General features: G+C 42.3%; 1 protein-coding gene across 2 annotated transcripts; it reads right to left on the bottom strand.

The window, feature by feature from the left end:
- Positions 1-11,638: 11,638 nt before the first annotated feature.
- Positions 11,639-16,951, bottom strand: extl2 (exostosin-like glycosyltransferase 2). Of its 2 annotated transcripts, XM_046360474.1 has the most exons (7): positions 16,799-16,951; positions 16,343-16,429; positions 15,765-16,219; positions 15,138-15,208; positions 14,224-14,339; positions 12,205-12,661; positions 11,639-11,918 (listed from the first exon to the last, which is right to left on the bottom strand). In XM_046360474.1, exons 2-6 carry the CDS (start codon positions 16,378-16,380, stop codon positions 12,262-12,264), a joined length of 1,080 nt encoding a protein of 359 aa, XP_046216430.1. In that variant the 5' UTR covers positions 16,381-16,429; positions 16,799-16,951; the 3' UTR covers positions 11,639-11,918; positions 12,205-12,261. The 2 variants fall into 2 exon arrangements, with proteins under 2 accessions (XP_046216430.1, XP_046216431.1); XM_046360475.1 differs by lacking the exon at positions 16,343-16,429.
- Between the last annotated feature and the right edge of the window lie 10 nt (positions 16,952-16,961).

Here is a 16,961-nt window from a genome sequence, read left to right as displayed (position 1 = left end):
TGCAGTCTCTGAAGGGGTTTGTTTGTTTACCATCTCCAGTGATGAACAAGTGTTGGTTAGCCCCTCTTCACAGTTAATAAGGTATGTCCTCCCGTCAGAAGTAATCACATGTCTTTGACCTGTAGATCTGTGTGTCAGGATGTTTGTGTGTGTTTGTGTGTCAGGATGTTTGTGTGTTTGGGTGATTGTGTATAATACATGTGAAGAGGCATCAGTTTAGATAAAAAATTAATACTCATTTGCAAAACCTAACCCGTGTCTTTCGTGAGAGGAACATTTATTTTTGGGGTCAAAACTGCGATGTTCATCACATAGTCGTTCTGATATTATGATTAAATATTTAAATACACAAGTAACTTCATACAGTGGTTTAGAACTTCCTTCCTCTACTGGATAGAATTCAAAATGGTCATAAACCAACTGGATAGAGAGGTAGTCTAATCTAGTCTATTACAGGCACATTGTGTCTCTTCCTTTTTGTTCCCGGTAAGTTCCCCTTGAAAATGACAACTTCCCTGCCAATACACACACTCTTTTGTAAACCGTGCAATATGGGCGACAAAGATAACATAAAAAGCTGTTTTTCTAAGCGGCCCCCTACTGTTAGCAACCAAATGGTACATGTTCTCAAACCTAGGTAACATGAGGAAATAAGAGGGACGATACGGGCTGCATTGTTCAACAGTAATGCAAAGATGGATTCTGAAGTTGGTTGGTTGGTTTTCATTACGCACCAATCAATAAAAAAACCGACTAGAACAGGAAAGGGCTAGTTGGACTTGTCTAATAAGAAATGCTTATTTTAGTTTTCCATGACGTGTTTTTACATGTGTGCCCCAATGACCCTGGTATATTGGAAGTTCCAGGGAGTGGGTTTGTTATGTTTCAATTTCCTCAGATGTGCCTCAACCCAGAGATTAAATGATGATTACAATCTTAAAAGGTCTGAACTAAAATTATGAATTTAGGCCTGGGAATTTCCAGAATGTGTTGAAGTTTGGGGCAAAGAGAAAACAAAACGGAACCAGCATTTTGTTTGCTTATTCAGCCTTTGATCCATTAGACCAGGTGTTCAACTTTTTCATCCTGGGACCCAAATGAGAAATTCTGTGTTTTCCTGGGACCCAAATGAGAAATTCTGTGTTTTCCTGGGACCCAAATGAGAAATTCTGTGTTTTCCTGGGACCCAAATGAGAAATTCTGTGTTTTCCTGGGACCCAAATGAGAAATTCTGTGTTTTCCTGGGACCCAAATGAGAAATTCTGTGTTTTCCTGGGACCCAAATGAGAAATTCTGTGTTTTCCTGGGACCCAAATGAGAAATTCTGTGTTTTCCTGGAACCTAAGCTTAGGAAAATATGCAACTATACATACATATCGGTACATTTCATTGCCCTTATGCCTAAAACAAATGTAATATAGACCAAAACAAATAATGAAATTAAATATCCATATAAATATCTATGAATGTTATTTTCCCCCATTAAAACACGTACATATCTGTCTGGGTTGGAACTGTTGCTGTTAAAATTCAATAAATAATTTTCATTCTGAACTGGAATAAACTGATTGATCACATCACACAGATGAATAACAGAACACACATGCTGTCCTTTTCTGGTCTATATCTGTGTGAAGTGATCAATCTATTTATTCCAGTTCAGAATAAAAAAATATGCATTGTATTTTAACAGCAACATGTCTATTCTGGTCTCTATTTTAACAGTGTAACACTGAGGTGATGCTCAGCCTTGAAACTGTTTCTGTACTTTGTTTTTGAAGTATGTCAGAGTTGAGAACCCTGACTCACATAGGTATGTGGTGCCAAACTAGACCAGAACATCTACTGCTTTCTCAGTCAGGCAGGAGACCGCTTCCTGCTGCAGATGAACAACCCAGAACTATGTGAGTGGGTTCTCAGTCAGGCAGGAGACCACTTCCTGTTGTAGATGAACAACCCAGAACTGTGTGAGTGGGTTCTCAGTCAGGCAGGAGACCACTTCCTGTTGTAGATGAACAACCCAGGAATATGTGGGTTTACCTCAAAAAGCATCTTGCTTCAATCAGTTTATTCCCGTTCAGAATAACAATTATTATTGTATCTTAACAGCAACAGTTCCAATCGAGACTAGTTTTCAACAATAATTTCTACAGTAAAATGTACAGTGGGCCTGATCATTGCTCACCTTCATCTGTAGTTACTTAGGGTTGCACTATCAGTAGCTTGCTTGCTTTGACTAACGTTAGCTATTAGCTGTGTACAAAACCAGGGGATTGTTTGAAAGAGAAACTCACATCTACTATGAGAGTTTAGTACTCCCTTATTTCTGCTGATCATCACCTGTTATAAAACAACAATGTCTTGCTAGCGGATTTATTTTTCCACTGTCGAGGCACTGTTTCCTGAAACATTCTGCCCTGTCCTGAAAGAACTTCCTGGGTTTACCATCATGCTGTGGGTTGTTTGGTCAGGACGTGTTGTTTTATTACATTTGTTCGTTTTGCGAGATTCATTACTAAGCACTTCCACACACATTGTGGGCGCTCCTCGTTATGAGTGTGTGTGAAACAGAGAAACTCATCGCTGTATATGTGTTTCATGACAATTGAGCTCAGTCAGATCTTGTCGTTAGTCCAATTGATGACAGCGGTGAATGGTGGCGAGTGACAAGTCAGTGGCTGACAGCGCATCATCTACAAAGGGAAGCACAGCCGCGAGTTGCCGCAAGCTGCCCAGTGACACGAGCCTACCAGACGACCTAAATCACTTCCATGTTCGCTTCGAGGCAAGCAACACTGAGGCATGCACGAGAGCATCAGCTGTTCCGAACGACTGTGTGATCACGCTCTCCGTAGCCGACGTGAGTAAGACCTTTAAACAGGTCAACATACACAAGGCTATGGGGCCAGACGGATTACCAGGACGTGTGCTACGGGCATGTGCTGACCAACTGGCAGGTATCTTCACTGACATTTTCAACATGTCCCTGATAGTATCTGTAATACCCACATGCTTCAAACAAACCACCATAGTCACTGTGCCCAAGAACACAAAGGCAACCTGCCTAAATGACTACAGACCCATAGCACTCACATTCGTAGCCATGAAGTGCATTGCAGAGATTTTGCTGGGAGTTCATTGCTGAGAGTTGGTATGTTTTGTGAGTTTGCTCAGATAGAGCTTATGATGTCCTTTATTTCTTTGTTTGTGAAATTGTTTCATTTGTTCCCAGGGCAGAAGGGGAAGGCACCTAGGGAGTGCTTAGGCAAGAGGCCCGCGGGCATACATATACCCGTAGCATATTCGCTGTCTAGGCACACTAGGTAAGACCTGGGCGGACCACCCCCTGTATTTTGGTTAGGGCTCCAGGTGGTGCTAAATTAGGTAAGTAGTTGGTAGGCAGGTAAGATAGGAGAGGGGGGGGGGCGCGCTTTGAGATTGACTTTCTTTGCTTTGGTTCCGTCCAGACCCTTTTCCCCATATTACCGTGTAAAGGAATAAAGTCCTTGTAAACGGTACCACATTCTGCCTGTTGTCATTCTTACTTGCATCTACAGTCCATACCTTTTTCACTTCACGGAGAGTTTAGTTGTAGCAGGGTTTGCATTCCCTCTTCATAGAGGCGTGCGTAACAGTATCCTCAACTCATCACCAAGCTAAGGATCCTGGGACTAAACACCTCCCTCTGCAACTGGATCCTGGACTTCCTGACAGACCACCCCCAGGTGGTGAGGGTAGGTAGCAACACATCTGCCACGCTGATCCTCAACACTGGAGCTCCCCAGGGGTGCATGCTCAGTCTGTACTCCCTGTTCACCCACAACTGCATGACCAGGCACGACTCCAACACCATTAAGTTTGCTGACGACAACAGTGGTAGGCCTGATCACCGACAACGACGAGACAGACTATAGGGAGGAGGTTAGAGACCTGGCCGGGTGGTGCCAGAATAACAACCTATCCCTCAACATAACCAAGACTATGGAGATGACTGGACTACAGGAAAAGGAGCACCGAGCACGTCCCCATTCTCATCGACAGGGCTGTAGTGGAACGCTACAAATTCCTTGGTGTCCACATCAACTACAAACTAGATTTTATTTCACCTTTATTTAACCAGGTAGGCTAGTTGAGAACAAGTTCTCATTTGCAACTGCGACCTGGCCAAGATAAAGTGTAGCAATTCGACACACAACACAGAGTTACACATGGAATAAACAAAACATACAGTCAATACTGTAGAACAAAAGAAAACGTCTATATACAGTGAGTGCAAATGAGGAACGTTAAAAATAAATAGGCCATGGTGGCGAAGTAATTACAATATAGATATTAAACATTGGAATGGTAGATCGGCAGAAGATGAATGTGCAGGTAGAGATACTGGGCTGCAAAATAAATAAATACTAGTATGGGGATGAGGTAGGTGCAGTGATCTGTAAGCTGCTCTGACAGCTGGTGTTGGAGAAATGGAGATTGGACATGCTTAATGTGAGTCTGGAAGGAGAATGTACAGTCTAACCAGACACCTAGGTGTTTGTAGTTGTCCACATGTTCTAAGTCAGAGCCGTCCATAGTAGTGAAGCTGGACGGGCGAGCCGTGATCGATTGAATAGCATGCATTTAGTTTTACTTGCGTTTAAGATTAGTTTGAGGCCATGGAAGGAGAGTTGTATGGCATTGAAACTTGTCTGGAGGTTAGCTATAACACAGTGTCCAAGGAGGGGCCAGAAGTATACAGAATGGTGTCGTCTGCGTAGAGGTGGATCAGAGAATCGCCAGCAAGAGCAACATCATTGATGTATACAGAAAAGAGAGTCGGCCCGAGATTTGAACCCTGTGGCACACCCATAGACTGTCAGAGGTCCAGACAACAGGACCTCCAATTTGACACACTGAACTCTACCAGAGCAGTAGTTGGTAAACCAGTCGAGGCAATCATTTGAGAAACCAAGGCTGTCGAGTCTGCCAATAAGAATGTTGTGATTGACAGAGTCGAAAGCCTTGGCCAGGTCGATGAATACAGCTGCACAGTAATGTCTCTTATCGATGGCGGTCATGAGGTCGTTTAGGACCTTGAGCGTGGCTGAGGTGCATCCATGATCAGCTCTGAAACCAGATTGCATAGCGGAGAAGGTAGGATTTGGTGGGATTTGAAATGGTCAGTAATCTATCTAATCAGAATCATAGCCTGTTCAAAAGGAGTGCAATGTAAGAGAATGTTCAGATAGACAACCGGCCGGTTGTCTAACATAATAGTCCATATGCTGACAAACACTTATTTTATAACATAAAAAAATAAATACAAAATGCATATTAAAACCTTTAATTGTTTGGGCTTAGTGTGCTGTGCAACAAATGATTTGCAACAAAGCTCTACCAACAGCATATGCAAACAAAGCCAAAATCACAAACAAAACAACAAAAACAAATCAATGAGAGAATAAATGTTCCAGTGGTCTACATGTCATGTAGAAAAGAAACATTGTTTTTCAGTTTGAGATGCACAATAGATTATTTTGGCAGACCATTTTAAGGGAGATATGAAATCTGATCGAAGGACAAACAGTTTGAAGGGACAGCCTTTTTTCAATGCATTCAGGCTCTTAATTAATGCAACAGAAATGGTACTTGCTTACAAGTCCTGTAGATATTCACCCTGAAACAGTCATGTCAGGGAGGCGATCGCCAGAAACAGCACCAGTTCTCACCGGAACAAAGGCAGTGTAACATTCACATAATTCCAGTAAGTACCGTTTAACACTGCAAAGTTTGAGCCGAGCAAGGGCAGAAAGCGTCCATTATTCAAGTCATGACGTCATAATAATGTTTAAACCAGTAGATTTAAAAAATAAAAAATGTTCACTTGACCTTCCAATGCTATGCATCTCAGAATCAAAGGAATATTCTCAGTTGTCTTGTGATTGTATGAGGAGCACCTGTGTATGTGTCTCTCATCCCATTTAATCATTTATCAAATCCACATCTGAATACCTGACAAGTTAAGTCTGTCACGGGAGTGCAAGTACTGACACAAAGTAAGGCAAGTACTGACACAAAGTAAGGCAAGTACTGACACAAAGTAAGGCAAGTACTGACACAAAGTAAGGCAAGTACTGACACAAAGTAAGGCAAGTACTGACACAAAGTAAGGCAAGTACTGACACAAAGTAAGGCAAGTACTGACACAAAGTAAGGCAAGTACTGACACAAAGTAACACAAAGGCAAGTACTGACACAAAGTAAAGGACACAAAGTAAGGCAAGTGACACAAAGTAAGGCAAGCACACAAAGTACAAGTGACACAAAGTAAGGACACAAAGTACAAGTACTGACACAAAGTAAGGCAAGTACTGACACAAAGTAAGGCAAGTACTGACACAAAGTAAGTACTGACACAAAGTAAGGCAAGTACTGACACAAAGTAAGGCAAGTACTGACACAAAGTAAGGCAAGTACTGACACAAAGTAAGGCAAGTACTGACACAAAGTAAGGCAAGTACTGACACAAAGTAAGGCAAGTACTGACACAAAGTAAGGCAAAAGTAAGGCAAGTACTGACACAAAGTAAGGCAAGTACTGACACAAAGTAAGGCAAGTGACACAAAGACACAAAGTAAGGCAAGTACTGACACAAAGTAAGGCAAGTACTGACACAAAGTAAGGCACACAAAGTAAGGCAAGTACTGACACAAAGTAAGGCAAGTACTGACACAAAGTAAGGCAAGTACTGACACAAAGTAAGGCAAGTACTGACACAAAGTGGCAAGTACTGACAAAAGTAAGGCAAAGTAAGGCAAGTACTGACACAAAGTAAGGCAAGTGACACAAAGTAAAGTACTGACACAAAGTAAGGCAAGTACTGACACAAAGTAAGGCAAAAGTAAGGCAAGTACTGACACAAAGTAAGGCAAGTACTGACACAAAGTAAGGCAAGTACTGACACAAAGTAAGGCAAGGACAAAAGTAAGGCAAGTGACACAAAAGTAAGTACTGACACAAAGTAAGGCAAGTACACAAAGTAAGACTGACAAAGTAAGGCAAAAGTACTGACACAAAGTAAGGCAAGTACTGACACAAAGTAAGGCAAGTACTGACACAAAGTAAGGCAAGTACTGACACAAAGTAAGGCAAGTACTGACACAAAGTAAGGCAAGTACTGACACAAAGTAAGGCAAGTACTGACACAAAGTAAGGCAAGTACTGACACAAAGTAAGGCAAGTACTGACACAAAGTAAGGCACACAAAGTACTGACACAAAGTAAGGCAAGTACTGACACAAAGTAGGCAAGTACTGACACAAAGTGAGGCAAGTACTGACACAAAGTAAGGCAAGTACTGACACAAAGTAAGGCAAGTACTGACACAAAGTACTACTGACACAAAGTAAGGCAAGTACTGACACAAAGTAAGGCAAGTACTGACACAAAGTAAGGCAAGTACTGACACAAAGTAAGGCAAGGACACAAAGTACAAGTGACACAAAGTAAGGCAAGTACTGACACAAAGTAAAGTACTGACACAAAGTACAAGTACTGACACAAAGTAAAGTACTGACACAAAGTAAGGACAAGTACTGACACAAAGTAAAGTACTGACAAGTACTGACACAAAGTAAGGCAAGTACTGACACAAAGTAAAGTACTGACACAAAGTAAGGCAAGTACTGACACAAAGTAAGGACAAAAGTAAGGCAAGTACTGACACAAAGTAACAAAGTAAGGCAAGTACACAAAAGTAAGGCAAGTACTGACACAAAGTAAGGCAAGTACTGACACAAAGTAAGGCAAGTACTGACACAAAGTAAGGCAAGTACTGACACAAAGTAAGGCAAGTACTGACACAAAGTAAGGCAAGTACTGACACAAAGTAAGGCAAGTACTGACACAAAGTAAGGCAAGTACTGACACAAAGTAAGGCAAGTACTGACACAAAGTAAGGCAAGTACTGACACAAAGTAAGGCAAGTACTGACACAAAGTAAGGCAAGTACTGACACAAAGTAAGGCAAGTACTGACACAAAGTAAGGCAAGTACTGACACAAAGTAAGGCAAGTACTGACACAAAGTAAGGCAAGTACTGACACAAAGTAAGGCAAGTACTGACACAAAGTAAGGCAAGTACTGACACAAAGTAAGACACAAAGTAAGGCAAGTACTGACACAAAGTAAGGCAAGTACTGACACAAAGTAAGGCAAGTACTGACACAAAGTAAGGCAAGTACTGACACAAAGTAAGGCAAGTACTGACACAAAGTAAGGCAAGTACTGACACAAAGTAAAGTACTGACACAAAGTAAGGCAAGTACTGACACAAAGTAAAGTACTGACACAAAGTACTGACACAAAGTAAGGCAAGTACTGACACAAAGTAAGGCAAGTACTGACACAAAGTAAGGCAAGTACTGACACAAAGTAAGGCAAGTACTGACACAAAGTAAGGCAAGTACTGACACAAAAGTAAGGCAAGTACTGACACAAAGTAAGGCAAGTACTGACACAAAGTAAGGCAAGTACTGACACAAAGTAAGGCAAGTACTGACACAAAGTAAGGCAAGTACTGACACAAAGTAAGGCAAGTACTGACACAAAGTAAGGCAAGTACTGACACAAAGTAAGTAACACAAAGTAAGGCAAGTACTGACACAAAGTAAGGCACACAAAGTAAGGCAAGTACTGACACAAAGTAAGGCAAGTACTGACACAAAGTAAGGCAAGTACTGACACAAAGTAAGGCAAGTACTGACACAAAGGACAAAAGTAAGGCAAGTACTGACACAAAGTAAGGCAAGTACTGACACAAAGTAAGGCAAGTACTGACACAAAGTAACACAAAGTAAGGCAAGTACTGACACAAAGTAAGGCAAGTACTGACACAAAGTAAGGCAAGTACTGACACAAAGTAAGGCAAGTACTGACACAAAGTAAGGCAAGTACTGACACAAAGTAAGGCAAGTACTGACACAAAGTAAGGCAAGTACTGACACAAAGTAAAGTACTGACACAAAGTGAAGGCAAGTACTGACACAAAGTACAAGTACTGACACAAAGTAAGGCAAGTACTGACACAAAGTAAGGCAAGTACTGACACAAAGTAAGGCAAGTACTGACACAAAGTGAGGCAAGTACTGAAGGCACAAAGTACAAGTACTGACACAAAGTAAGGCAAGTACTGACACAAAGTAAGGCAAGTACTGACACAAAGTAAGGCAAGTACTGACACAAAGTAAGGCAAGTACTGACACAAAGTAAAGGACACAAAGTACTGACACAAAGTAAGGACACAAAGTACTGACACAAAGTAAGGCACACAAAGTAAGTACTGACACAAAGTAAGGCAAGTACTGACACAAAGTAGGCAAGTACTGACACAAAGTAAGGCAAGTACTGACACAAAGTAAGGACACAAAGTAAGGCAAGTACTGACACAAAGTAAGGCAAGTACTGACACAAAGTAAGGCAAGTACTGACACAAAGTAAGGCAAGTACTGACACAAAGTAAGGCAAGTACTGACACAAAGTAAGGCAAGTACTGACACAAAGTAAGGACACAAAGTACAAGTACTGACACAAAGTAACACAAAGGCAAGTACTGACACAAAGTAAGGCAAGTACTGACACAAAGTAAGGCAAGTACTGACACAAAGTAAGGCAAGTACTGACACAAAGTAAGGCAAGTACTGACACAAAGTAAGGCAAGTACTGACACAAAGTAAGGCAAGTACTGACACAAAGTAAGGCAAGTACTGACACAAAGTAAGGCAAGTACTGACACAAAGTAAGGCAAGTACTGACACAAAGTAAGGCAAGTACACAAAGTGACTGACAAAAGTAAGGCAAGTACTGACACAAAGACACAAAGTAAGGCAAGTACTGACACAAAGTAAGGCAAGTACTGACACAAAGTAAGGCAAGTACTGACACAAAGTAAGGCAAGTACTGACACAAAGTAAGGCAAGTACTGACACAAAGTAAGGCAAGTACTGACACAAAGTAAGGCAACTGACACAAAGTACAAGTACTGACACAAAGTAAGGCAAGTACTGACACAAAGTAAGGCAAGTACTGACACAAAGTACTGACACAAAGTAAGGCAAGTACTGACACAAAGTAAGGCAAGTGACACAAAGTAAGGCAAGTACTGACACAAAGTAAGGCAAGTACTGACACAAAGTAAGGCAAGTACTGACACAAAGTAAGGCAAGTACTGACACAAAGTAAGGCAAGTACTGACACAAAGTAAGGCAAGTACTGACACAAAGTAAGGCAAGTACTGACACAAAGTAAGGCAAGTACTGACACAAAGTAAGGCAAGTACTGACACAAAGTAAGGCAAGTACTGACACAAAGTAAGGCAAGTACTGACACAAAGTAAGGCAAGTACTGACACAAAGTAAGGCAAGGACAAAAGTAAGGCAAGTACTGACACAAAGTAAGGCAAGTACTGACACAAAGTAAGGCAAGTACTGACACAAAGTAAGGCAAGTACTGACACAAAGTAAGGCAAGTACTGACACAAAGTAAGGCAAGTACTGACACAAAGTAAGGCAAGTACTGACACAAAGTAAGGCAACACAAAGTAAGGCAAGTACTGACACAAAGTAAGGCAAGTACTGACACAAAGTAAGGCTGACACAAAGTAAGGCAAGTAACACAAAGTAAGGCAAGTACTGACACAAAGTACACAAAGTAAGGCAAGTACTGACACAAAGTAAGGCAAGTACTGACACAAAGTAAGGCAAGTACTGACACAAAGTAAGGCAAGTACTGACACAAAGTAAGGCAAGTACTGACACAAAGTAAGGCAAGTACTGACACAAAGTAAGGCAAGTACTGACACAAAGTAAGGCAAGTACTGACACAAAGTAAGGCAAGTACTGACACAAAGTAAGGCAAGTACTGACACAAAGTAAGGCAAGTACTGACACAAAGTAAGGCAAGTACTGACACAAAAGTAAGGCAAGTACTGACACAAAGTAAGGCAAGTACTGACACAAAGTAAGGCAACAAAGTACTGACACAAAGTAAGGCAAGTACTGACACAAAGTAAGGACACAAAGTAAGGCAAGTACTGACACAAAGTAAGGACAAAAGTACTGACACAAAGTAACACAAAGTAAGCAAGTACTGACACAAAGTAAGGCAAGTACTGACACAAAGTAAGGCAAGTACTGACACAAAGTAAGGCAAGTACTGACACAAAGTAAGGCAAGTACTGACACAAAGTAAGGCAAAAGTACTGACACAAAGTAAGGACAAAAGTACTGACACAAAGTAAGGCAAGTACTGACACAAAGTAAGGCAAGTACTGACACAAAGTAAGGCAAGTACTGACACAAAGTAAGGCAAGTACTGACACAAAGTAAGGCAAGTACTGACACAAAGTAAGGCAAGTACTGACACAAAGTAAGGCAAGTACTGACACAAAGTAAGGCACAAAAAGTAAGGCAAGTACTGACACAAAGTAAGGCAAGTACTGACACAAAGTAAGGCAAGTACTGACACAAAGTAAGGCAAGTACTGACACAAAGTAAGGCAAGTACTGACACAAAGTAAGGCAAGTACTGACACAAAGTAAGGCAAAAGTACAATTGGACTTTTGAACAGTTACAGTACAATGTGCATTTTGCAATGCATTTTGCAATGACATCAGCTGGCAGTACAAGCCATTGCATTAACTAAAGTCTATCCATCTACAGCCACGTAATATCCTATGATTTTAGCAACAGCAAAAGTCCTCTGGTTTAATACTGATATCTTGTCTGTCAGATTGTCAAGAACAGGATTGGCGTAGAGTCCATCTTTAGTAAGGCCCCGCTTGTTGGACCATCTGCCGTGTTGTCAGTGTTTGGTCCTGGAGGTCACCGTCTCAGAGATCTAGTCCCGATGAGGTCATAATAAGGAATCCCTTCACTCTCCTACAAAAAGACAACGGAATGAGAACCTTACTTTAGGGTATCCCAAAAACCGAACCATTACCCAAGCAAAATCCTACCATTTTACAGTAAGTGTTACACCTCTTAACGTTTTGTGTTACACAATCCTGGGTACTTCAATTCAGCTTTACAATAGTAACTTCAGTATTAACCCCACCATTCTATTCCATTAACCTTGGCATTTAATCTACTCTGTTTCCTCACCCAAAACACTGATCAAATCCTCATCCCCTTGCCCTATCACATCAACACCTGTACAGTGACCTACCTGAATGCCTGCTGTGTTCGACACCTGTCAATGCCAGTCCGTGCCTCCCTGTGCCAGTCAGCCCCTGCCCTTGTGGTTGGCATAGCTTGGGAAGCCAAACTGGCACAGCATCATGTTAGAGTACCTCAGGGGCATTGCGCCGTAGATCTGTGCCAGCCGGTTCAGGCAGTAGGAGCGCTGGAGCAGGTGTTCGGGACGGTGCCACATGCCTAGGTACCCACTGCTGGCGTCCCTCTCTAGATTGCGCATATCCACGGGCTTCACAAAGATGCCAGAGGGTCTACTTTTTATGGTCCCAGAACCTCGCCGTAGCTCCGCTGCCACGACGAAGTTCACGGCGATGTCGTCACAGTTCTGCGTGTCATCCACCAGGGTGTGCACTTCGGGCGGCTGCTCCTGGAAGAGCTGCAGGTAGCGGTGGTGGAAGAAGGCGGCGCCGATCAGGACCATGGAGTACCTGCAGCAGTTTGGAAAGCAGGGCCCACATTCAGATTGTTAAAAAAAATGCATCAGGGCGCAAGACACAGATGAACATGATTTAGAGCAACAACGTCTACATCTAGGCCTTCAGTGTCTCGATATGGCAAATTTCTATAGTTATAGTTATGCAGTTATAGTGTCTTCAGAAAGTATTCACACCCCTTGACCCAGATTTAGTGCGTTACCGCCTGAATTCAACATGGATTACATAGATTTTCTCTCTCACCCATCTACACTCAATACCCCATAATGACAAAGTGAAAATATGTTTAGACATTTTTGCTAATTTATTGAAAAAAAGTATTCACACCCCTGAATCACCTTTGGCAGTGCTAACAACTGTGCTTATTTTCAGTCTAAGAACTTTGCACACCTGAATTGTACAATATTTGCCCATTATTCTTTTCAAAATTCTTCAAGCTTTTTGAAATTGATTGTTGATCATTGCTAGACAACCGTTTAAGTCTTGCCATAGACTTTCAAGTAGATTTAAATCAAAACTAACTACAGTAGGCCACTCAGGAACATTCAATGTAGTTTTGGTAAGCAACTCCAGTGTATATTTGGCCTTGTGTTTTAGGTTATTGTCCTTACCAAAAGGTGAATTTGTCTCCCAGTGTCTGGTGGAAAGCAGACTGAACCAGGTTTTCCTCTAGGATTTTACCTGTGCTTAGCTCTATTCTGTTTGTTTTTATCATAAAACAACTCCCTAGTCCTTGCCGACGACAAGCATACCCATAACATGATGCAGCCACCACCATGCTTGCAAATATGGAGTGGTACTCAGTGATGTGTTGTGCTGGATTTGCCCCAACAAAACAATTTGTATTCAGGACAAAAAGTTCATTTCTTTCCACATTTTTTGCAGTTTTACTTTAGTGCCTTATAGCAAACAGGATGCATATTTTGGAATATGTGTATTCTGTACAGGTTTCATTCGGTCATTTCGGTTAGTATTGTGGAGTAACCACAATGTTTATCCATCTTCAGTTTTCCCCTACCACAGCTATTAAACTCTAACGGTTTTAAAATTCACCACTGGTCTCATGGGGAAATTCCTGAGTGGTTTATTTCCTCTCCGGCAACTGAGTCAGGAAGTACACCTGTATATTTGTACTGACTGGGTGTATTGGTACACCATCCAAAGTGTAATTAAGAACTTCACCATGCTCAAAAGGGATATTCAATGTCTGCTTTTTATATCAATAGGTAGGTGCCATTCTTTGCAAGGAAGGGTCTTTGTGGTTGAATCTGTGTTTGAAATTCACTGCTCGACTGAGGAACCTTACAGATAATTGTATGTGTGGGGTATAGAGACTTGCCATAAAAGGGGTTGAATACTTATTGATGGAAAATATTTCAGCTTTTCGTTAATTAATTAGTAAAAATGTCTAAAAACATCATTCATTTTGACAATATGGGTTATTGTGTGTAGGCCAGTGATACAACAACTCAATTTAATACAATTGTTAATTCAGGCTGCAACACAAGAACATGTGGAAAAAGTCAAGGGGTGTGAATACTTTGAAGACACTGTACCTGTCACCTCCTCCCATCTCTGGGTCCTGGAGTTCAAAGCTGCCGTAGCTGTAGACCCCCGTCACCGTGGTAACGTGTTTACGGGGGACAAATCCAACTATCTGATCTGGGAATTGCTGTTGGAGGATGAGAGTAGGGGACAACATTGAGGAATATTCCAATAGTAATACAGTATAAGCTATTATGTAGAAGAGGGCACGACAAAACCTATTCCCCTCAGGAGTCTGAAAAGATTTGACATGGGTCCTCAGATCCTCTAAAGGTTCTACAGCTGCACCATCGATTGCATCACTGCCTGGTATGGCAACTGCTCGGCCTCCGACCACAAGACACTACAGAGGGTAGTGCGTACAGCCCAGTACATCACAGGGGCCAAGCTTCCTGCCATCCAGGACCTCTTTACCAGGCGGTGTCAGAAGAAGGCCCTAAAAATTGTCAAAGACTCCAGCCACCCCAGTCATAGACTGTTCTCTCTGCTATCGCATGGTAAGCGGTACCAGAGCACCAAGTCTAGGTCCAAGAGGCTTCTAAAAAGCTTCTACCCCCAAGTCATAAGACTCCTGAACATTTAGTCAAATGGCTACCCAGACTATTTGCATTGCCCCCCTCCCCCATTTTACACCACTGCTACTCTCTATTATCATCAATGCATATTCACTTTAATAACTCTACATTTACATATTACCTCAATTACCTCAACTAATCGGTGCCCCCGCACATTGACTCTGCACCGGTACCCTCCTGTATACAGTTACGCTATTGTTTTTACGGTGTTACTTTTATTTCTATTCATATTTTTTTAAATGCATTGTTGGTTAGGGGCTTGTAAGTAAGCATTTCACTGTAAGGTTGTATTCGGCACGTGACTAATAACATTTGATTTGATTTCAATGTGTATTGTTGGAAGTACATACCTTCCACACAGAGAAGGCAAAACTGATATCTGGAACGCTGACCAACGTGTCATCATCCAGCATCAACACAGCTGAGGAGAGAAGTTGAACACAGAGTATTACCATGAAATACTTCCAATACACAGCGTTGTTGTGCCTGTATACTTGACTGGCCAATTTTGCGACGTAGCTGAGTAAAGGAGACGAGGAAAGGAGACAAGGAAAGGAGACGAGGAGAGTGTGTCTGTCAGTCTGTGTCTCAGTGGAGGCTGCTGAAGGAAAGGACAGCCATAATAATGGCTGGAATGGAGTCAATGGAATGGTATCAACCACATGGAAACCCCATCCTCAATGTGTTTGATGTCATTATTATTAGTGGTCCTCCCCTAAGCAGCCTCCACTGGTCTGTCTGTGTCTCTCTTTCACACTCAACACCTCACAGTCAGTATCTATCTTCGGTTGAACGGCTAAGTGAGGTAGACACTTTGGAAAGCCACCTTAATGCCATCTCTGTCTGTCTGTCTGTCTGTCTGACACACACACACACACACACACACACACACACACACACACACACACACACACACACACACACACACACACACACACACACACACACACACACACACACACACACACACACCTCACCATCGGTATCGATCTCAGCAAATGGCTGCAGGCGGTTGCGCATTCGGTTGACGCTCTGCTCTTTGAACACCACGGGGATGGGATGGGGCCCCAGGGTGTCCCAGAGCTCTTGGGGGGTCCGCTCCCCAATGTTGTTCCACACAATGATGACCCTCCGCAGGTGTGGCACCGCCTGGTAATGGTTGAGCAGTTTCAGCAGGACGTCGGTGCGGTTATACGTCTGTATGACTATGGTAAATGCGGTGGCGTCCTCCTCTTCCGTGTGGCGCCCAGGAATGGCGTTGGCATTGCTGCCGGCGGTGGCTCTATGGCGAAGGGCTCCCATGGCCCCGACATGGCCCCGGTCCTCGATGGAAGGGAGGAGGGCAGTCAAGGCAGCACCGACCAAGAGAAGGAGTAGTATGGGAGCAACGAGATAGGACCGCCGAAGGCCTTTGCAGCCACGGAGAAGGACTCTGCACTCAGGAGAAAGACAACATATACTGATTCCCAAATCAACCCCTAGCCCATACTCCCTATGGACTTGTGGAGATCTGAGATGATTAGATAAGACATCAACAATATGGAAATAGGTCTACCTTGCCCTCTGTAATAGGTCAGGGGGAATTTTCGCCATATTGCTAATCCACACAGATCACAGACCTTCAGTGTTTAGGGTGCAGGAGCTAGGGGTCGATTGTAGGAGCCATATTTTACAGACTAGGCTTGGGCACTAAGAAACTAGTTCACAGAATAGGCTTTTTAAAAAGATGGACTATTTGTCAAGCGCATACATTGTAAACCACGACATTCCAATCACAACACCCTCCATGATAATAATCGACGACAACATGTTGCGCGCATGCATATGCAAAATTAATTTGATTGGGCCTATTAGGCTATGGCATCATCAAAAAGTAAACTTGATTAAACTGTACTTTAACGGCGTTGGTGACTTTTAAAGTAGCCTAATGAAAATGGGTTATAAACCTCGGCCTACAATAGACTAGGCCACTTAATAATACAACATTGAGGAAAAACACTAAGCTACCTACCTCATTGTTGTATCCTTATAACGCACATTCCAAAACAATTAATGAATCTACTTTAGTTGTTTTCTCGCTCTTTTCCTATTCTACCCAGAGTTCTGATGATTTACGCAGGAGCAACGTAGACTTGCAGGAAAGTATTTGTAGGCAAATTCGGGAAAGTCAGGAA

This window comes from Oncorhynchus gorbuscha, linkage group LG08, assembly GCF_021184085.1.
Source record: "Oncorhynchus gorbuscha isolate QuinsamMale2020 ecotype Even-year linkage group LG08, OgorEven_v1.0, whole genome shotgun sequence".
Lineage (NCBI taxonomy): Eukaryota > Metazoa > Chordata > Actinopteri > Salmoniformes > Salmonidae > Oncorhynchus > Oncorhynchus gorbuscha.
The sequence above is the reverse complement of the archived record's forward strand: the minus strand, read 5'-3'. Positions and strand labels throughout refer to the sequence as shown.

Excerpts from the sequence above, each read along its gene's own strand:
- extl2 (XM_046360474.1), bottom strand. The coding sequence starts at position 16,380 with ATGGCGAAAATTCCCCCTGACCTATTACAGAGGGCAAG. Across the intron at positions 14,340-15,137 it reads TTGCCTTCTCTGTGTGGAAG|CAATTCCCAGATCAGATAGT; the intron begins GTATGTACTTCC and ends ATCCTCCAACAG. Across the intron at positions 12,662-14,223 it reads GAGATGGGAGGAGGTGACAG|GTACTCCATGGTCCTGATCG; the intron begins GTACAGTGTCTT and ends AAACTGCTGCAG.